Source organism: Oxyura jamaicensis, chromosome 1, assembly GCF_011077185.1.
Source record: "Oxyura jamaicensis isolate SHBP4307 breed ruddy duck chromosome 1, BPBGC_Ojam_1.0, whole genome shotgun sequence".
NCBI lineage: Eukaryota > Metazoa > Chordata > Aves > Anseriformes > Anatidae > Oxyura > Oxyura jamaicensis.
Window position 1 is genome coordinate 70,196,977 of NC_048893.1, and position 22,053 is coordinate 70,219,029.

The 22,053-nt window shown below is 40.7% G+C and overlaps 1 protein-coding gene across 2 annotated transcripts; it reads left to right on the top strand.

Annotated features, from left to right (window-relative positions):
* Positions 1-1,120: 1,120 nt before the first annotated feature.
* CDPF1 (cysteine rich DPF motif domain containing 1) lies at positions 1,121-21,369 on the top strand. 2 transcript variants are annotated; one of them, XM_035309035.1, is made up of 4 exons: positions 1,121-1,161; positions 11,475-11,598; positions 13,821-13,932; positions 19,968-21,369. In XM_035309035.1, the coding sequence occupies exons 2-4, from the start codon at positions 11,486-11,488 to the stop codon at positions 20,115-20,117; spliced, it is 375 nt and encodes a 124-aa protein (XP_035164926.1). In that variant the 5' UTR covers positions 1,121-1,161; positions 11,475-11,485; the 3' UTR covers positions 20,118-21,369. The 2 variants fall into 2 exon arrangements, with proteins under 2 accessions (XP_035164926.1, XP_035164923.1); XM_035309032.1 differs by lacking the exon at positions 1,121-1,161 and adding an exon at positions 8,667-10,741.
* Positions 21,370-22,053: the final 684 nt, after the last annotated feature.

Below are 22,053 nucleotides of genomic sequence, written 5' to 3' on the forward strand. Positions count from 1 at the left end.
TCTAAGTCCTCTTTTCCTTCCACATCTCAACCAGGTCGCACAACAGATAGCTCCAGAAAATGCTACCTTCACTCCTTGCCTGAGCATTCCCAGCTATCACACCGAAGCCATGTATGACAGCTTGGAAGTAACAAAGCAAATAGTTTGCAGACAGGGCTACCATGGGAAGATTTGCAGTTATTTGCAGAGGGGTGAGCTGGTGGTGGGAAGAGAGTTATATTCTTTCAGAACGTTGTTAGATGAAGTTTGTGAAGAGAGGTAGTATCTTTTTCAAGACCAAAGATGTAGTTTTGTTATGTGTTTGTTTTTCAAAAAAAAGAGAGATTCTTTTGGGCATGAGCCTTTCTTCAGATCTTGGAGTGATTCACCAGTGTCATAGAGTGTGCCACATGGGTTAAGTGGCACACTTTTTACCTTCTATTAACCTTCTATTTACCTTCTATATATAGTAACTTTTTACCTTCTATTCTTATATTCTAATTTAGCAAGTTTCCCAACTTGCCCCAAACTTAGATCTTGCCTAGAAACAGGGATATTACCTCCAGCACAGAGCCATAGTAGCCCTGGGAAAAAAATAAATAAATAAATAAATAAAAATAAATAAATAAATAAATAAATAAATAAATAAATAAATAAATAAAAAGATTTCTTGGACTGCGTCAGTAGAGGACAGACTTTGCTTACATTAAAGACACCTGGGATCTACGTAGGTGGTATAGACCTGTTACATGTCAACCAGGAAAGCAGTTAGAGACCTGAGGCTGGTTTAAGCTCAGGCTGCTCCGTAGAGGCCGTATTCCCTTGTGCGCCGGCCTCTCCCCAGCATTCACTCCAGACACAGATGGGTGGCAACGATTTATTAATTAGGCAAAGACACTCTGCCCCCTCCCGGCGGGGCGGCGGGGTTTCTGCTCAGCGGGTGAAGAGCCGCTGGCCCTTTAAGGAGGGGGCGGGATCTAGCCTGGAAGGGAGCCGGAAGCCAGAGGCGGAAGGGGCGGAGCTCAGGGCCCGTGTGCGCGCTGTTGCCGTTGCTGGCCGCAGCAGCGGGGCGCGGAGGCGCCTGGCAGAGCGCAGTCACTGAATCAAAGGCGTGTGTCCGCCCTCCCCTCCTCTTCCCTCCCGGCCGGGCCCGGCCCATCCCGTCCGTCGGCCGAGACAGAGGTGGGACAGCGCGGCCCGGCCCCGGCCCCGGCTCCCGGTGTCCATTTGTTGTGTGAAACCCGCGGCCTCTGTGCTACAGCCTAACAGCCGCGGAGCGCTCTGTGGTTTTATGAGGATCTTTGAGCTGAGGGTGGAGCTGTGGGGTGCAGCCCTGGAGAGGGCTGCGGAGAGGCTACAGGGAGTTGCAGGCTGTTTGAAGGCAGTACGGAGTGCTGCTTTGGGGCGTACATATGAGTGAGCGTTAAGGGCTTGGGGGAAAACCTTGTGTCCTGTGCAGCTTTGGCGTTTCTGGTACAAGCTTGCTTGCACCTGACCAAGTTGGTAGGATCACAGGTTTGGACGGGGAGGGCCATAGAACTACAGAAACAGGGAGGCCAGAGTGCCTTATTCAGAGTACAAATGGCCTCTCAGGTACTCAACTCCCTTTTAAAAATGAGGAGGAAATGAGAAGTTTGCAATATGTACGGGAGGTGGTAGCACAGTTTCTGAATCCGCTCCGAGAACCCCAGGGAATACCTCCATATCACAAAGGTGCTAAGGCTCCTCTCTTAAGAAGAGAGGTTAATCATGTCTCTAAGGCACCTGGGCTGGAAGAAGAGCCTATGAACACTGCAAAGTGACATCAAAATAAAGCCAGTTGTGTCTTTAGTGTGATGGACTGAATAATCTCTTAAACTGTCTTCCATCTCAAGGCATCTGTGAATCAAAGAATTGGATTTGCGTCCCAGTAGTTTGTTATACCAGTGTGACTTGTAATCATTTATGTTTTCAAAAGATCTCTGAGATTATCTAGTCCAATCTTTAACCTAGCACTGCCAACCCCACCACTAAACCATGTTCCAAAGCGCTACATATGTACATTTTTTAAAGGCCTCCAGGGATGGTGACTCAACTGCTTCTGTGGCAGCCTGTTCTAATGCTTCACAACCCTTTCAGTGAAGAAATTTTTCCTAATATCTAACCTAAACCTTCCTTGGTGCAACTTGATGCCATTTCCTCTTGTCTTATCATATGGTGCTAGGGAGAAGAGACCAATCCTCAGTACTCATGTTTGTCCATTAGTTATGATTTTTCCATTAGTACTTTTCCCTGCTCTGATTTTACCAATATAACACCTTGGAGGGACTGGTAGACGTATGCTAATGCAAAGATACCATATGTTAATTAATTTCCCTTTACTGGTCTAGTTTGCAAGGTGTACTGATACAAATGCAATTTTGTGACCATAACTAATGCTACATGAAGGTGTTACGCTACTTCAGCTATGTCCTTATAATTAAAGTGATAAGAAATTAAAGATAGGTAGAAAAAACTTAAGTCCTTCATGCTCCAAGATGGAATGTCAAAGACATTGTTTTCCTCATGCATTAATTTCTGAGGTAAAGGGAGAAATTTGCTGGGCAAAATAGCTGTTACAACAGAAGGATTACTTTATATCTCATCTCAAATACAGTAAGGATGTACATCATCTACAAATAAGGCAAAATTGCGTCATCAAGAACACTGGAGAATCCCCTGAAACTTTTATTCTGCACAGATAAAGCAACCTGGGGTTCCTTGCAGGTGTTCTGACTGAAGAAGGTTTTTATTTGATGGTAATAGTAGGAAGAGATTTGGATTCTGTTAACCCGACTTGGAATGAGGAGTTGCTCTGCAGACTTGTTGAGGCACTAAACCTTTTTGCTAAAGGAGAGTGTTTGCTGGCACAAAAATCAATGAACCAAAAAAGCTGAAATAAATGAACCAATAAAAGCTGAAACTTTTTTTTTTTAACCCGCTCAACCAGTATAAATCACGAGTGGGCCAGTGATTGTTCTGTAATTTTCCTTTCCTTGGTGCCTGTTGAAAAGAACCCTTTTTACTTGCTCTTTCTGTTTTTTTCCTTTTTATTGGCCAGCTGACCCATGAAACATGCTTCCTCTAATAAGGTTGTCTTCCAACTACGTAATAATTCCCCGCTAAGCCTTCTTTCCCCTCCTGTTAATTTTATCATATTTTTTCTATTGCTCAGTTATTACTAATTAAACACAGGTGTATGCATATGTGCAAAAAGGAAATGTGCATTTAAATCCGTAAAATAAACTTCACAGCATGCTTAAGTGCTATCTGTAGCTGTATCTGATACTTTTATAAACTCTTGATGTAAACATATGGCCTATAAAATTTCTATCAAGACCCCATCAACTTTGCTACTTAACTAGCTCTACTCTGCAGTTCAAACTCTTCTCCTGGACCTCAGTGAGGTCTTAGCCCTGTTTACACTTGCTGAACAAAGAGATCTGAAGGCAAAGAAAAGCTACGTAAATAACTTAAATATTTATGACTCATTGAGGTTGCTGCCAATTGTCATTGGATTTTTGAGCCTCTAGGGCAGCAAGACACAACTACCCTGATTTTGCACATCTGTTCTCCTTGCATATGACCCAGTAGGAGCAGACCATTCTGTTGTGGTGAATTTTAAGATCCGTACACCTTCATCCGCTGTGAGATCTGTCAGTGTGAAAAACCTGCCTTGTTCCTGTTTCACCTGTGATGAACAGAGCAGGAAATTTGTCCAAAAGAACTTCTGGAGGGGAAGAACATAAGTGCACATGCTTGGCTGACAGGCTGTGCAAAATACAGAACATACACACAAAAAATAGACTGTCTATGGTAAAAGATGTCTCCCACTGTCTGATAACGAATATAATTTCTCTCTGTCTACAGAAAATCATGGAAGTGAGGCTTGATATTTATTTAGTGAGAGTATCAGGTATTGAAAGAAGCAAGTTCAGCCTTAGCTTCTGTACATGTTTTTAGGCAAAGTAATCCAAGTAATGGTTGGAAGCAAAGTCTTTCAGAGAAGAGCAAAGGGACTAACTGGAAAACATGGTAAAAATTCATGGTGGTAGTGCCTGGCTGATTTCATATTATTTCATATCGCTAGATGTCAGGAAAAGAATTTACTACATGCATAAGTGAGGAAGGCTTGAAGCTGCCAGCTCATTTCTGAAGCTCTGATTTGCACTGTAATTGGAAAAAAAAAAAAAAAAAAAAAAAAAAAAAAAAAAAAAAAAAAAAAGGGAAGTTTTAGAGCTCCCACCAAGTACCCTGGAAAAGAAAACTTTAAGGGTTAAGTGGGAGTGGGCTTCGTAGGGGACATCTCTCACTGTTGTTTTTTCTCATGCTTGCTGTTCACAACAGCTGGGACAACAAAGCTTGTGGAATGCACCTTTCAGGGGAAGAGGGCGTGCCTACAAGAAGGTGTCAGGGGCTATGTGCATGAGGGTGTTATGCATATAGTGGGGACAGGACTTCATTCTGTGTTCTCAAACTTTCTTGAAGCAGGCAGTATGTATCCCATACCACACTACCCCAGCGGTTCTGTGTTTTTTTTTTTAAAGGTTTTGCTTTTCTCCGTTACGAAGTCCTCACCTCGTGATCAGTCTTAACAAACTGAGAGCATCAGCTACATTTTACTAGAAAGAATTATCTTCCTTCGGTTTGTTAGTGTGAATGTTTTGCTGGTCACAGGAAAGCTGGTGCTGGCTGTCACAGTAAGGACACTGCAGCATGCAACCCCACGTAGTAGGGGATATTTCCTTCTAGTACCATCTTGGCTTTCTGCAGAGAGATAAATCACTGAAGCTATATTTATTTCTTTCAGGATTATGTCAAGTTGCAGTGTCTTATTTCCCAATAGAGTTCCTTCTCCTGCATTTCCACCAAATCTTAGTGCTCCTATTTTAGGCTATATAGGAAAGTGTGCACTAAGTTTAGATTATGCTTAACCACGCTGATACTTTCACTGGTACATGTGTGGCCTGCCATAACTTTTCTTAAATGACAATTTAAAGTGAAGCATCATCACATATATTAATAGAGCCTTACCACCTTATTCATCTTCCCCACTATGGATATTAATCTAACAAAGTTATAATAGGGAACAGCAGTTCGGAGGGAGGACAAAATCAGTTCAGGACTGGGTAGGCTATGGCTACAGCATGCTTACTTATTCTCGTTACACCAGAAGGGAGATTTAATAAAATCAGACCTCAGGTCTGTTTTCCCTCTTCTGGCAAGGAATAGCTGTGATCCAGAAGTGGTGTTATATTAATTGTGTTCACTTCATTGTTTGGGTGTCCTATGTTACCTCACCTCCACTAAGTCCCTGTAACTGCTGTGAGAAGAGAAACAAATTTGCTTGTCCTTCCTTTAATTAATTTCTAGGCCATTTTATGTATAGAATGGTTAGCATGGATGATAATGATGTGTGATAAGATTTGCACTCTGCTTAGGAAAGCCAGTTGGGAGAGTAGAAGAAAGAGTTTTGAGGGGAATTGAGCAAAAGAACAGAAAAGACCATAGATAATTTCAGGGCCTGAGGAGGGGAAGGAGAGGAAGAACTAATGACCCTGCAGTTCTCCCTCCTCAGGGTTGTTCTGTCACACAACAGAGGTCCACCACTCACCGTGCTTCTGCAGACAAACATGGAGAGATGGCTTCTACCATGCATGCTTGGGCAACTTGCCTTTATTTTATTCTAATTCACTCTCACTGCACGATCCACTTAGTGGGGCTTTTACATCTGAGTCACTCATAACAGCTGGTTTGCTGAAAAAGGAATCCTCAGCAGCTACCAGCAGCACTAGAGCCAAGCAGCAGGGCTGTACAGTTCCGATGTGTCCACTAGAGGACAGCGGTATATACCTGGTAATTGGTGCCCTGTTGCAGCATTCCTGTGTGAAGCTGTTAAATTCTCACCTAATTTGAAATTCTTTATTAAATGCTGTCTAATTCAGAGCTGGCTGGCTGCCATGTTCCAGAAAGGAGTAGTTGTGCTAGTTGTGTTGTGTTTGTTCTTTTTTTTTTTGTTTAAGTGATGGTTTCTCAGCTTTGTTAAATCAAGCATTTTATTGATAGGTGCCTTTTTGAGATTAATCTTATGTTTCTAAAACCTTTTTACATTAGGAATATTTTTGATTGCTTGTCTATATTATTTCTTTCTTTCCGCTGACACATTTACCTGCTCAAACACTTCTCTCCAAGTGTTCAGAAAACATGCTTTCATATCTCTGGCTACCTCCCAGTCGAGCCCTATAACGTAGCCCCTGGCAGGGCTGTTTATTCTGCTGCCACAGGGAGCCCAGGCTAGCTGTCATTAAAAAGCAGGGCTTGGGGCCTTCTAGAGGGAAGCCTGTGTCCTGCTGAGACATCAGTTCTGTCAGAGCAGAGGGAACATAGCAGTACCAGCACCAGCCTCCTGGCCTGAAGGGAGAAGTTGCTGCAACAAGTCAAGGCTTAATTCAGTTAAGTGATCTTTGGGAGAGGTAATAAGAGTAGAAGTTCCAAATGGCCATGCTTGGTGAAATTGCATTCCTGGGCTAATTCCTTACCCTGAGCCCAAGGTAAGTCAACTCACGAAGAGCAGGGAGGCAGCCAACAGGTGACCTAAACATGCCTTCAGGGCAATAACATGAAAGAACTGGAGGGAGAGAGCTGTTCACGTGGAGATTAACTAGCAGTAAGAAAGTTCTGCTGCTTCATCTGTTTGCTGGGCAATTGGGCAATAGATGATTTTTCTGAAGGAGGTGAGTGCATTCTTGGTGCTGATGTGTATTTAAATTTATATCATGCCAAACGTTTCAGAATAACTTGGCATTGACCAGGCTATGAATTCAGTGGCTCCTAGCCTTCCAGCAGAGAGCACTCCTTCCCATCAGGGGTCAAGCTGTGAATATTTTAATAGGTCACCATCATCAACACTGGATATGGCAGGAAAATCTTGGCAGGAAGAAGAAATGGGTTTAATTGGAGAGGATTAAAGGTGTATCAGTGTTGGTTTTATTTGACATCCCTTCCGACCAAAGTCTGTGTTTGTAAGCAGTTTGTTTCTTGCATAATTACTCTAGTTTATTGGTGATTCAGAAATACACAAGTCTCCTGTGGATTATTAAGATAGGCTTTAACCTTTGCATTGTGCTAACAAGGTTTCCAGCAAAGAAAATCAGATTACTTATCTGTGCCGCTACTTTGCCACTGACTCTGACAATTTGGTGGTGATTTATTACTTCTGGCATGCATTCCAGGCCTGTTAGCAGAATGCTCCAAGCAGAACTGCCCTGAAGTTTTTTGGAGTCCCTAGAGCACTGCACTGGGAGCAATTTCCTCCATCCATAGGATATCATATATCAGTCACAGCATGGAGAAACACTGTTACAGCACTGCTGTGGAACCTGCACCTTTCTTTTACTGTAACTATTTCCTCAGTATGGCATTCAAATCTGCCGACTTTACCTCTTGCCATGACACGTGGGCCAACCTCACGTGTCCTACAGCATTCTGGGCTTGACTTGGCAGGTTTCTGCTGAGCGTGCTAGTTACGTGTTTGCTTCGTAATCAAGCGTGTGTGGGTAGCTGTGTTGTTCTTTTCAGAAGAGCTGTGCATGTGCTTCAAGTAAGTATGTGTTCAAGTACCTTGCAGCTTACAGCCAAAATGTCAAACCCTTGGCAGAATTTGGTTCTAAACAAGCTGTTCTTGAAGATTTTTTTGGTACATCCCAACCAGCCAGACATATGACCTGTTACTGGGACAACATGCTTCCTCAGAAATTCCCAAAGAAAACAGAAACATTTGGTGCCATTACTAGCAATGATTCGAGTCACTTGAGGTCACAAATTTACCTGCCATGATTATAATAGGATTAGCGTCCTTGACTTTTACCTCCTCAAGAGATCCTTCATCCTGTAATTGGTATATACTTGGTGTCTCTCAGTGTCTGTCTATCTTGACTGTGGTTTTATCCCAGAATTGCTTTTGTGCATTTGTTGTCTGACATAAAAATACGGTTCTTTAATTGCAGATGAGCTTTTTGGAAGTACCAGAAGTTTTTTGTGAGTATGAATTTTCTGCTTGCTGGTTTAGACTGAAGCTGTGAGGCAAATGCATTAACTAAAAGTTTATTGCATGTCATTAAAATTCTTCCTTCAGAAGGAGAATGGCTTTACTTTGTTATATAGCAAACTTTTCTTCCAAGTGGGAGTATTCACCCTGAAATCTGTACGTGTTAATTTCACACCTTGAGTTAGTGACCTTAACTTTCCTAAGTGCTGTTGTGTAGACACGCTCTCAGGACAAATGCCGTTCCCAATGAAATAAAACTTGGTACAGCTGATACTAGTGACTTACAAGCTTGAAGTAAAATGGAAAGCGTCATAAATTCATCTTTGCCTTGCAGGCAGGATCATATGCTTTTCAATTGGCATAGCCAAAAATCTGTTTGTACATAGATATCATTCCTTCCCAGTGGTAGTCACTGAACAGATTCTCTTCTACATTCCAGTAGAGACATTCTCCATAAGAGAGCAGGTGTTTCTATATCTAACACACTTCAGCTCTGAAGCCGGGGCTGTTCTTTTGACTTGGAATAAGGACACATTCATTCCAAAGTCTGTGATACCAACTGCCATAAATATACTTCTTTGTTGTTGTTGTTGTTTGTTTGTTTGTTTGTTTTTCTTAGCATTTTGCTTTATTTTAACAAAACGATCACTGTAATGGTGTTCTCTATTTAATTCAAATAACTTTCCATATTCTACCTATATAGGGTTAATTATTTCCTCTTAAAAAAAAAAGTCCAAAAATTGCATAGTGTGCTAGACTGAATTTCATTCAGACAGGTGAATGTCTTGGTATTGCTACTGACTGCCAACAAAAACGGTAACTTTAGGTATGCTTGTGGGACTTATGTTTTAACCCTAAAATGCAAGGGTCAAAAAGCAGGCTTCTTATTCGAATATGTATAGTTTGAAGAATCCCAGTTTTAATATACAGGGAGAAATATGTTATTATGTACACACTTTATATCTAACTGAAAAATCTGAAGGCACTTAGTAAAATTTTCTATATTTCCCTATGAGATAGGTAAAATACATAACATCCAGGGTTTACATCACTTTGCAAAAAATGTAGCTGCCTTAGGTATTCAAGAGTTGTCTTTATTTATGAAACTAGTATGCAGCCCCATTTGTGTTACATTTGAAGAACTCCCTGTATCACAGAAATGCCAGGAACGGCAGTGGAAAAGCTGGTGGTAAAGGAGTGACAAGGTAAGGGAGATTATTCACAAAGTTAAGTTTCAGGATTTAACTGGGTGGCACTTTATGAACTGTCTGTTATGAAGCCTCTGTAACCTCTGAGGACCTTGGGGCTCCCTGTTCTTCTGGAATATTACATGACAAGTAGTCACAGCTCTACTTCACCTTGCCCCCAATTCACCTTAGCAGCATATGTCTCTAAGGATTCAGTTTCACCACATAGGGTAAGCAGAAATAGCAGCTTACTGTCATTGAAAGGGGGAAATACAGGTCCCTCATCTCAGCCCTCCCGTTCTGGCTGTGTAGTTGTGCTTCTTCTACTACTGTTAGCAGTTGTTGGATTCCTCTGAAAGCCAATTTATCCCACAACAGGAAAATAAAAGGCATTGAGAAAAAGAAAAAAAAAAAGGTAGCTCTTTTTTTTTTTTGACTACGTTAGTAACTGGTGTGTTACAATAAGTGAAACCATAGACTGAAATATTTGATGCCAGGTATCAGCTGCCCACTCTATATGTTTCAGGGTATTTCAAGTCCTATCCTGTAGAGTGAATGCCTGTTGGGTGTTCAGGTCAGGGTGTGTTAGGTATGCTTTTGGAGTACGTATTTCATGTGAGCTCTGTCTGAAACTGTCCGGTTTGTGTGCTTTAAGACTGCTCTGTGATGCAGACCAAGTGGGGACAGTCAGGCAATTAGTTCCCAAAGAACACCTCTAACCTAAGCTGAAACATAAATAGAGACATAGCCTTAGTGAACTGAATCAGCTCTGCAGGGGAAGGGTACGTATGGAAAGCTAAAAAGAGGGGGGGAATGACCTTCTGTCCTTAAGGCAGCAGGGAGCTGGATGTCAGCTCAGCTCTGAGCATGGACAGTGTAACTGCTCAGATATTGTCCAAATCTGACTTCTTAGCATCCACCTTTTGAACAGCTTAATGCTAGCTCTGGTTCACTTAAAAAAAGCTGAGAGGTTTATAGCTGAAAGCTGCATGCTGTGCAAGGCATGAGGGCGTTAGCTAAAACTTGACTTCTCTTACTAGCTGCAGGGTGAAAGTGTCCATTCAAGAAAACGGTGCAGGTGAGCAAAGATACCTGATTTGCAAACAAGTGAACACATTTCATTCATGAATAGGTGCAAGTTTTGGGCACGGACGTGGTTAGCTGTGTTTGATCTGATCATGCATACACAAAAAATCAGTCCTAAAAGAATACATGCCACACCACACTTTTTGAAAACTACACAGAGTGACTCTCAGATAGTGGAATCGGTGAAGGCTAAGCTCCCAAATGGAAATCCATGGCCAAGATTTTAAACAAGTAGTATCATAAACACCAAAGCTGATGAAGCATGATCTGATGTTTTCTGATGTTTTCTGCCTTGTATTGATAACTACACCTTTGTAGTGAAATCTTTCAGTCATCTCATTTCAATCTCTCATTTATAGAAATAAACGGGTATCTTCAATGAAGGTAAAGCAGAGCCTCCTTCTTCTGCCTATTTTCATAAAAGGTATAGGACCCAAACATTTTTGAGAGTACCTTCACCTCTGTCCTGTGTGGTTTGAATGGGCCAATATTCTACCTAGATACAGGGAGATTACACAGAAAATCAGTAGGGTTGGAAAAGACTCCCAAGATCATCTGGCTCAATTACCACCCTACCACCAATATCACCCACTAAATCATGTCCCTAAGCACCAGGTCCAACCTTTCCTTGAACACACCCAGGGACAGTTGACTCCACCACCTCCCCGGGCAACCCGTCTCAGTGCCTGACTGCTCTTTCTGAGAAGAAATGTCTCCTAATTTTCAACCTAAACCTCCCCGGCACAACTTGAGGGCATTCTCTCTAGTCCTATCATTAGTTATCTGTGAGAAGAGACTGACCCCCAGCTCCCCACACCTTCCTTTCAGGTAGTTGTAGAGAGCAATGAGGTCTCCCCTGAGCCTCCTCTTTTCCAGACTGAACAATCCCACTTCCCTCAGCTGCTCCTCACAGGGCTTGTGTTCCAGGCCCTTCACCAGATTCAAGTTCTAAGCGAATAGGTGAACTTTTATATTTAGACTCCTACTCTGTAATTTCTAAGCCTATCTGAGGAATTTGGAAATTTAACTGGGACATAGGAAACCAACTTGGTTTGGGAGATAAGATGTATTAACGAGGGTTTACAATAGTCAATTTTCTGTTTAGTTGCAGGCATGTACTGCATTTTGGAGATGTAAGATTTTTGCTTTTCTTGTAGGTGACTTAAAGATGGATTCTCCCAAAGAACCTCAGCCTATAGGAGAGTTCAAATGTCAGCTATGTGGCTTAACAGCTCCATACATGTACTATGGGCAGAAACCACCAAACACACGCTCTATCGAGTAAGTACAGTCTTTCACATTACAGACTTCATTTATGCTATGGGCATCAGAAGCCTTGTGCTGCGGAATGATGTGCAATGTGTGAACCCAGTAATATGCCATATTGACCCTGAATAGGAGGTTTGGTACTTAGTGACCTCTTTTTTCCAAAGGAAAAAATAAAATTTACAGCATTGATAGCAAGGACAAATACCAACTTTATGATACTGCTTCAGTGCCATGCAAAGATTTGTATTTAATGTATTTCCTAGCCCTGCTGGCCACTCTACAATTTACCTGTGCCATAATTCACTTAGCAGAATACCATTGACTCTGTCAGCACAGCATTTCTGGAACTTGCCCTTTCCTTGTGGCCATGTCACCTGGGCAAAACATAAATGCTGTATGAATTAAATATGTATGGTAAATTCACTTTTTAAGAGCTGTTTGGCATGTGGAGTTTTGAACAGCAATGCTTTCTTGCATGAATTAGACAATTCTTTGTCAGATTGTATGACATTAAAGCATGGCAGTTTAGTACATACCTATGTTTTAGGAAATTCAAGCCTTTTTCACCTCTGCCAAGTGGGGATAGGTTGACCAGAAAAAATGCAGTTACTGCTTTGTCTGCAGACATCAAACTCTCCACAGAACAAAACAGCTTTAAATATGTGAGCAGCTCTGTTGAGGCCATCCCAGTCCATTAGGCAAACATGAGCTCACTAGAACTGTCAGGCATGTCACTTAGTGTTTCACCCCACTAAGACTGCTCGCTTTCTTACAAAATGGAAACAGCTGTTGGTCACCACCTAGTTGGGCTGAGATCAGATGTGTTATCCTTAAGCAAATGTATTTCTATCATTACAAATCCCATAGTGCTACTGTTTTTCCCCTTTTCCACTGAGAAGAGAAATGGACCTCCTTTGATCATCTCCTTTTATAAAGAATGTGAATCAAAGCTGAACATGAACCTTAACTTTAGGTTATCCAAGCTCAGTTTTAGCATCTTGGCTTTATTTGAATTGCTGGGATTCAAAAAGCAAAATAATAATGCTGAAGCATAACATTTTTGTATATACATAGAAAAAATAGCTTTGCATTCTATCTTTATTGACTTACTTTCTGGTCCACTCATGAAGCCTAATTGCAGTGCTGCAGGAAAGATATGCCAAACCTGAAGGCTTGTAAAATGGCCTGGACTCTGCACTGATGATAACTACATTAAGACAATCTCACAAGGTGAGCTTTGTAAAGCTAATCCAGTCTTTATACACTAGAAGACTTGTTGAGAAAGTGATCTGCCATGTAAACATCCCTGGTTCTTCCTAGCAGTGGAAGGCTTAAGCCTTGCCACTTTTTCTTTGAGTGGAGGGAAAAGGAGAAAGGAATGCACTTACAGATGCATGTGTACATACATGTGTGTGTGTATGTAGGCAATTAAAAGGTAGTATGAGTTAACAGGATACCATTTGAGTATATATTGTACTCCATATTACTACAGAATCCAAGCTTGATGCAAGAATAAGCCAGCCTTGCAGGGTGCCCTGTGCAGACAGACACCCAACAGACTTCTGCAGCATTTTGCCTGGAGCTCCCAGGAAGAATAATGCCTTAGTCTTTCCCAAGCAGGTTGCCAAATTATTAATAAATGTGCTCCCTTGTTACCCTGAAGCAAACAGTACAGTCTCTGACATAAAGTAAGAATATTTCAGATCACTGTAATGTTCTGTGCTAGTAGGTCCTGCTAGCAAGAGGTGAGAACCATAGCTTTACAGCACCAACATAATTAAGAGCAGTAAAAGCTCTTTTAATTTTATACTCAGGTGCAGACAGCTTCGGAAGAGAAAGCCTACTTAAAATTGTGCAATTGAGATGATAACTTGACATGGTAGTGAATCCTGTGAAGGAGTGCCTGTCATAAAAATGGACCATAAGGAATATGTGAAGGTGAAACATCTAAACAAACAAACAAACAACAAAACTAATAAGGCAATGTTGAGATTATCACTGGTTACCCTAATTTTGGAAGATATAAATTGCTATATTATAGGATTGAAGGCAGTCACAGTGCTGATTGTGAAGAGGAAGGGAGCTGCATAGCTGCTACATTGCCTCGTCCAACACCAGGCCATGCAAATCAAGAAGAGAAGGCTACTGCCTTTTCAGCCTCCCCAACTGCCTCCTTTCTACTCTTCCCATACTGCAAGATCTACCTTTAAAAGCATGACATTCTTCTCTTACAGGCTTTTGGAAGACTGTTATGTCATGAAGGATCCTTTCACACCTGACAAGGGAAAAATCCTCATCATTGGGTCTCTGTGCAGTTTGTGTGGCCGATCAGTGTGCATTGGTACAGTAAGTAGCAATCAAAACAAGCTTCTTCAATCACTTTTTGTTCCAGACGTGGTGATCTATCAGGGAAAGAGCAAGCAACAAAAACCCAAAGAGACTATTTTTAAGGCAGGCTAATTGTATGTTCTTGTTGATTCCCCCAGATAAAGCTCTTTGTATAAAATAGAGATGATCAGCAAATTTAAGTGCGCCATTTACAGAAGAGCACAGTCTAGCTTCACAAAAACAATTCATGCTCTTTCTACCTTATTAGCACATGAAAATGAAGTGGAGTTCACATATTACTTCAAGACCTTCAGGTTCCTTCTTAGAGTATATTGTACTATACCAATGGTAGATTTTTCTTCCTTAAAGGGGTTATGAATGCCCATGGATTATTAGGTTTGCATCTACAACACAGGGTTGCCATCCAATTTACAAAAGCTTGGATGAAGAAAATGAGCAGGGAGGATAGTTGTGCAATGCTAGGATAGCCCTCTGAAGAAGAATCTGAATAGCAGCCAGTAAGCAACTTTAAGCTATGGAATCTGAGTGCAGTCCAGAAAGGTGGTGTAAAATTACAGTTGTCTTAATAATGTCTCTTCAGTGCCAAACTGGTCCCTTTGTTTGCTGTGAGTTCAAAGCAAAAATGAAGACAAGTTATTACATAGTTATCAGTGTCTGGAGGCTATACTGTGCTTCTTTGAGGCAGCAGAATGAACTGGTAAAACTCAAGGTTCCACTCTTCCCTCATCAAGCCAAGGTTGCACTCTTTTCCCTCATCAAGCCAGTTCTGTGGCTGAAAGAGACTTAGAACTTGTGCAATAGTCAGATGCATGGGTGATTCAACCCATGAGGACATGTCATCGGATTGTTTACTTGGACAACAGCATGCGTTTGTTCAACCAGACACCACTGTGTCAGCACAGATAGCCGCCAGATCCTGGCCTTTCTGCCAAAGTGGTTGTTCTTAACCTGGAGCAATGTGCTTAAATCACATGTGCCTTGGTGTCAGCTAACGTGTCATGTTCAGCAATTTTCAAATCCAACCTTTTCAGCCCATTCTCTGGCTGCAGTTGCTAGGGGCCAGCTTCAGTGACATGATCCTTGATGAAAGTAGCTGGCAGCATGAGTTTAAAACAAACAAAACAACAACAAAAAAACAGATGTGCACTTTGTAAAGCTGTGGATTTTTTTTTATGGTTTCTGGTGGCCAGTTATAATTGGATGAAGGTAGGATGAAGAACTTGATCAGAGCAAGAGGTGAGATGTTACAGACAACTGAGACAGTTCACGTGCCGATGCCTGACAATTTCTCTGTTTGGACTAGTGGAAATTCTCTTGAGCAAAAAACAAAGGGTCAAATTACATTGACAAAATTTAGAGGGTTAGGCAGACACAGCTGAAGAAAATTGGCACTCTTGGACAAGTTTAGGTGTTAATCTAACTTGCAGGGAGGTAGTACTAAGGATAGATTTGGTCCACTGCACTAAGGAGAGCATGCAATAGCACCTTTCTCCTGATTAGGTTTGTTTCCCTTTTCTGAAGTCACTTCTGTCATTTAAATGAATGAAAATCACCAAAAGGTCAGATTAGAGTTTGGAACTGAGACTTGTTTTTCTTTCTGGAACTACCTGAGGATTCCTATGGGAATCAGATGAAGCCTCAGTGCTCTCTGGTTATGTTTTCGATAGCTGGGTCAAGTTTCCAGAGCCAACAAGCTTAGGGCAGTTGTGTGCGTGTTCACTGTGTGGAGGCAAAGCTGACATGTGAGCAAGATCTTCCTAGTGACAATGTCCCTGTCTTGGCTGGTAGCTGCCTCACTCCCACACACAGCCAGAGGAGGAGCAAACATACAGGCAAGTACAGCTAGCCAGATAGTTTGGGCTTGTGAGCTTGATTCCTGCCATAACAAGTCAGGTTTATCCCTCCTTTTTAGCAGCATGGAATTAGTATCTCAGGCACATTTGGGGCAAACTTGAGCTCATCTCACTATTTGCATTCTCAAATTAAGGGTGTTGACTTTATGAAGGATTTAACAGGTATTTTCAAGTCTGACAATAAAATCTGTCAGAAGTTCTGAGTTTCAGCCTCAGTATCTTTCCACACAGTGTGCCTTTTCTGAATGAAGGTGAGCCTTTTTCTTTTAAAATATTTATTAAAACTTTCAGTTAATCTAGGGCATGACAGTATGGAGGACATTAGCAGTGAGGCAGTAAAAGTCTCTTTTAATATTTTTGGCATTCTTGCCTATTTTGGTTATTGTAGAAATATGTCAGTCATTTATTTGTTGTTATCTGAGTCTTTAAGATTCCCCTGATGGTATCACTCAAGGCAAAACCTTGATTGTAAATTATTGAACTGGCCAGGCCAGATAGTGTATCATGCATACAACTATGGTTTCAAAATCTATTTAGCAATGCTGCTTAGGTAACATTGAAAGAGAGCTGCATAAATGATAATGCTTTAAACACCCACACCAAAGTAGGTAAACACATACTATTCCTCTTTCATGTAGGGAAGATTAGAGTGCAGGGAAGTAAAAACTTTCCAAGACAGTAGAAAGATCCAAAGTCACAATAATATCTCTGTGGGTTGTTTTTGGCTCCTTTTTGTGTTTGACCCAAGTACATCAACTCAGCATTATGCTGAGTGCTTCCATAATGTTTTAACATAGGAATTGAAGTTAGTGAAAATCGTTCTTTCTTGGGCCTCTGTTGCAAAGAAGCTGGACCAGTATGATGGAAAGCTTTCAGTGATAGATTGCTGTCATTTTTAAGTTAATTCAAAATATTAGTAGGCTAATGTGGTAAAAGTAAGACTTTTCTGACCTTAGATTTGGCAAAGAGCTTGGATTAAATTTGCTAGCTTTTATATCAAAGGAGGCTGATCAGATTTTAGGCTTTTCGTGAGACACCCTGTGCTATCTGAAGGGTCTTCCCTTACAGTTTCCATGTCAAAGTAAGTCAAGACTTAGCAACTGTTCTGCATAATGGTCATAAGCTCACTTCTTCAAATATTCTCTGAAGCTTCACCAAGTTCACTTACTTCAATCAGCTTGCAGCACACATCACCCTGCTGAACCAATCTTTAGCATAATGTATTGGTAAGTGCATTTGGTCCAAGTGGAATAATTCTAATGATTATCTGTAATGTCTTAAAACATGCCAAAAAATATAAAAAGGAGGATAATAAAAATACTGGTAAAAGTCCTTAGAAAGCTCCAGTTCCCTTTTCCTGTTTCAGAAAAGGGGAGAGGAAATGATACAACCTGACCATATTAGACATATAAAACAGCTTTTACTTTTTCTTGCAAAACTTAACAGAGGTTTTAAATACCTAAAAGAAGTGGCTTTTAGAGAAGAAACGTAGAAAGGGAGCACATTTCATCCCTTACTGCTCACCACAGCAGAAGCTGAGTAAACACTGATCCTGGACATGGTTGTAGGTATTAAATGATAAATGTAACATTACAGCTACTTTCCACTCAACTTCCAGTCATGTAAGGTCACTCCTGGACAAGGTTAGACACAACCTTTCCTTTACATTAGAGTTTCCTTTACAAGTGTGGTTAAGGTAATACCCCTTGTGAAAGCAGGAATAATCTCTGTCAGTCAGCTTTGGCAGCTCAGTTTTGCCTGCACTGGACTATTAAGTTTGTAATGAAAATGCTCCGTCTTGCCTTGGTTGCAGAAGGGGTAAAACACGTTAAAGAATTAAAGAGCTATCCAACTAAGGACAGGGTCCTATCAGGATAATGATCAAAGAAGGGCTTGAACATACACACTAAGTGTAATTCACAGGGCTTTAAATCAATAGGTAGGCTGAATTAGCCCATTACCAAGAGAGAAGGGGAGGATTAGAGGTGTGTGGACCCAGCATCTAGATCACAGAATCACAGAATCACAGAATTTCTAGGTTGGAAGAGACCTCAAGATCATCAAGTCCAACCTCTGACCTAACACTAACAGTCCCCACTAAACCATATCCCTAAGCTCTACATCTAAACGTCTTTTAAAGACCTCCAGGGATGGGGACTCCACCACTTCCCTGGGCAGCCCGTTCCAATGTCTAACAACCCTTTCAGTAAAGAAGTTCTTCCTAACATCCAACCTAAAACTCCCCTGGCACAACTTAAGCCCATTCCCCCTCGTCCTGTCACCAGGCACGTGGGAGAACAGACCAACCCCCACCTCGCTACAGCCTCCCTTGAGGTACCTGTAGAGAGTGATAAGGTCACCCCTGAGCCTCCTTTTCTCCAGGCTGAACAAGCCCAGCTCCCTCAGCCGCTCCTCGTAAGACTTGTTCTCCAGGCCCCTCACCAGCTTCGTAGCCCTTCTCTGGACTCGATGTGCATGGTTCATAGTGATAGTTTTGCATGAGTCCCATAGGTGGAAATCAGCAGAAGTTGGCAACTCATTTCAGCGAAAAGACTGCAAGATGAGTGTCTGTATATCCATCAGTGGCTGGGTCTTAACATATCAGTTTCCCATCTGCAGAGAGGGGGAAACACCTCTCCCCTCCTTTGCCATTGCTGAGCAGTAGCCTGTGGTGCAGAGTCCATCACCATGGAGCCATGAACTTAACTTAGTGGCGGGGGAGCCGAATGCCATATTGTAACACAAACAACAATAGTAGGACCAACTTAAAGTCTAATCTTCCCTTTTTAATTGGCAGCTTAAAGTATTAAGGATATCAAGAGACAAAAAAACAATAGGCTGTGGAGGCTGGGTGACTGAAATCTAGCCTCAGACCATTCAGACCATTTTTTTGGAGACTGAGAGGTCTCACACTGCTGTGAATATGAAGGAGCCTGGCAGCCAGTGCAGAAAATGACAATAGGTGAAGAGATGTTGTTCCTCAGGACTGCAAGTCACACAGAGACAGGGTGATTGTCATTTTGTTATAATCACGTGTTGCCTGCTGCTGAAGTGCAGGTAGAGGTATGGGAAACAAAAGTGAGAACAGAAATGCGGAAGGATACAAGCCAAGCCCCCAGAGAAAGACCAGCCACAAATGACCATGGCAAGAGGAAAACTTTTCTGTTCAGGTAAAAACCACGGAATCCATTACTCCCAAAAAGATGTCCTGATCCATCTGATGTCTTTATGCTTAAAACCTCACAAATAAATCCATCAGCATCACCAGCCCTAGCTTACCCATTAAATCCTATTTGGAATTTAGTGATCGGCACAACAGGAACATGTGCACGGCAAAGGAATATCACTGTAATAAACTTCTCCTCCAGTTGTCCAAACTCTGCACTGCAAATAGATCAAAATATTCCAGTAATTTTGCTTCTTTCTGTTCCATAACTGTAGCATCTGGTTAGAGCTAACTGCATGAAATATAAATTTGGGGTCTGTAACACTTGCTAATCAAATCAAATGTTAACTATGCCAGATCACAGTGTCACAGTGATTGCCCTTAGGCCATTTTGTGGAAATTGGTGAGGAAGAGCTTTCTGAGACCTTAAGTCTCAAATACCAGTGCAGGAAGTCAAAAGATCCTCCCAGTAAAGAGAAATCTCAAAAAGCTAAATGAAGCTTTAGAAGAATCTCTTACTCCCAGAAAGATGTTCTGATCCATATGAACTGATGTCTTTATTCATGTTTAACTCTCCAGGAATAATCCATCAGCAATAGTAGCTCCTGCTAATCCATTAAATCCTGTTCAGAATTTAGTGATCACTCCAGGAGAATCATGGGTGGTGGCTGAAAGAAAAGCCACTTGTAAGGAAATGGGTAACTGTTTTCTATAGTAGTAAGCTGATGAAGGCCACTTCTTTAAAAAGAACAATGTGATAGTTCATTTGGTTAGCAATTGTTACAGTCCATTTTTTTTTATTTTTCACATAGTTAGCTCTAACCAGAGGTTAGAATTACTGAAAAGGAAGGAGCAAAATTGCTTTGTTCTTTAACCTAGAAGTATAATTTAATTCAGAAGAAGAATTCTAAATACAAATGTGGTTTAATGAGATTGGAATTTAAGTGGTTCATTTTGTGTACTACTAACAATACTTTTTTTTTTTTTTTTTTTTTAAAAAAAAAAACAAACAGGAATGTAGTCTGTTCTATTCCAAAAGGTTCTGTCTCCCCTGCATGAATGAAAACCTACAGGCTTTTCCTTTGGAAATACAAGAAGATATGGATAAAAGAAAGCCCCAGCAAAAATCCTTCCCTGGTAAAAAGATGGATACAAGAACATAAGTACTGAAGGACAAGAGAGAGAGACAGTTCTGTGGCTTTCTGCTCGCTCCTTTTTAAGACTATCATGTTGCTCCTTTTAAAGAAGTGACCTTTATCAGCTCACTACTACAGAAAACAGTGACAAATTTCCTTACAACTGGCTTGGCTTCAAGCATCATCATGCGATAGTTGGAGCACCAGCAGTAATGCCTTTAGGTGTTGAAAAGTTAAAAAGAAAGGCAGACAAGCCTGCTGTCACACGTCAAATGCATGTAGTAAAAAACTAAACAGTGTTAAAGTATAGGAACTATGTCCAAATTTCTCATTTGTTATTTTACTGTTTTGTGTTGTTCTTGACACTCCTACAGTGTTATGAAAAATCAGAGAGATTTATCCAGCTTAATTTGGTATATGTCCGAGAAAGTTAGTATATACTAAGTGTTCACCTGACAGTGCTAGCTTGTTAAGATTACAGTAGCAAAGGAATTCAAAGCTTTATTTTTAAGTCTAAAATAAAACTGTTGGGAGAAAATATCATAGATACCCACAGAAATGCCTAGATTCAAGATCCTAATCTCAATAATATCACAGCATTAAGACTTCTGATGGTAAGAGCATTTATAATGTAATAAAAAATTTTTAAATGTGATGCAAGTCTGCAGTCACTTTCTACTCAATCTTCCAGCCTATGTCTGCATAGCAATAGGAGATGTTAAGGACCCTTATTATGTCTAGCTTAATCTGCAAATAGAAAGGTTCAGCTCCTAAGCTCAATTCTTTCCTAAACTGGGCAATTGAACAGCTACAATAGGGATCTGAACAACAGTTTCAGTCAAAAAAAAAAAAAAAAAAAAAAGAAAAAGCATAAAAAAAATAGGGAAAAAGCAATTTGTTTAGTTTAAATATTAGTTTCATGATTACCTGTGTTGACATTGACTTAATTACAAGGAAAATTTAAATTTAAAACTGTATAAAAAGCAATCAACATAATGAGATATTTTAAGTTATTTAAGACTTTCTAATGTCCTAAAATCCTTCATTCTGTTTTTACTATGCCCAGGATATTGGTTTCCCCTGTTGGAGATTGGAATTTCTTGCAGTTACGAAGACTAGTAACGATGGACCTATTAGTACATTATTCAAGCTCTGGTTGCTCTAAGACATAACATGTGCGTCATTAATTGCCTTAAAAAGTTACATGTTAGAACTTAATATTTAAGAGTCCTTTCTGTATTATTCTTTCAAAGAAAGTGATATAAAACTTACTTAAAATGAATAGTATTAAATTTCAGTTTCATGTTAGACACCCCTCCCTCGCCACTTTCAAAGTTGTAGTCTATCCTCTTTGTACAAATAACAGAGGTATATTCTATGCTCAAATCAGAATTCTGAAGAGTGAGGTGCTATAAATGGAATCATATTGCCTTTCCATCTTAAAATTGTAGGCATAAGCTGACAAAAACCAACATACTTATGTGAAATCATATCATGTGTTTATACCGGCAAATGTCTTTCTCAAACATTATCTAAGTGTTTATTTCCTTTATTTCACAATGTTTGCAACAGGTTGTATTTTAATTCTTATCCTGAAAGTAGGTTTTAAAAGCTTGGCTAGAGCAGTTCACACCTCAGGAAGAATGTGCCTTTGGGTAGTATGACATGCAGGCATGCCATGGGCCTGGAAGGTGTACCCATTGTGTGCTGGGAAGGCTCTCTCCGGTCTCTGAGCTGTTTTCCTTCCCATTCCGCCTTCTCTGTGCTTTTTAAGAAAAGCGCAGTTAACTCATTTATTCATAATTATTATCTTTGCAATCACAATCTAAGAATCATTTTAATCCCCCAGAAATTACTCTACCTTTAAGTACTTAAGTTCAGCTGGAGGGGGGAGTAGAATCAGTATTAAAGGGGCAAAATCTGAAACTACACAGTCTTTGATTTGGCCCTTTACACCTAGTTT

Coding starts and splice junctions, on each gene's coding strand:
- CDPF1 (XM_035309032.1), top strand. CDS start 10,696: ATGAAGGTAAAGCAGAGCCTCCTTCTTCTGCCTATTTTCATAAAAG. Junction 10,742..11,474: donor TCTGCCTATTTTCATAAAAG/GTATAGGACCCA, acceptor CTTTTCTTGTAG/GTGACTTAAAGATGGATTCT. Junction 11,599..13,820: donor CCAAACACACGCTCTATCGA/GTAAGTACAGTC, acceptor CTTCTCTTACAG/GCTTTTGGAAGACTGTTATG.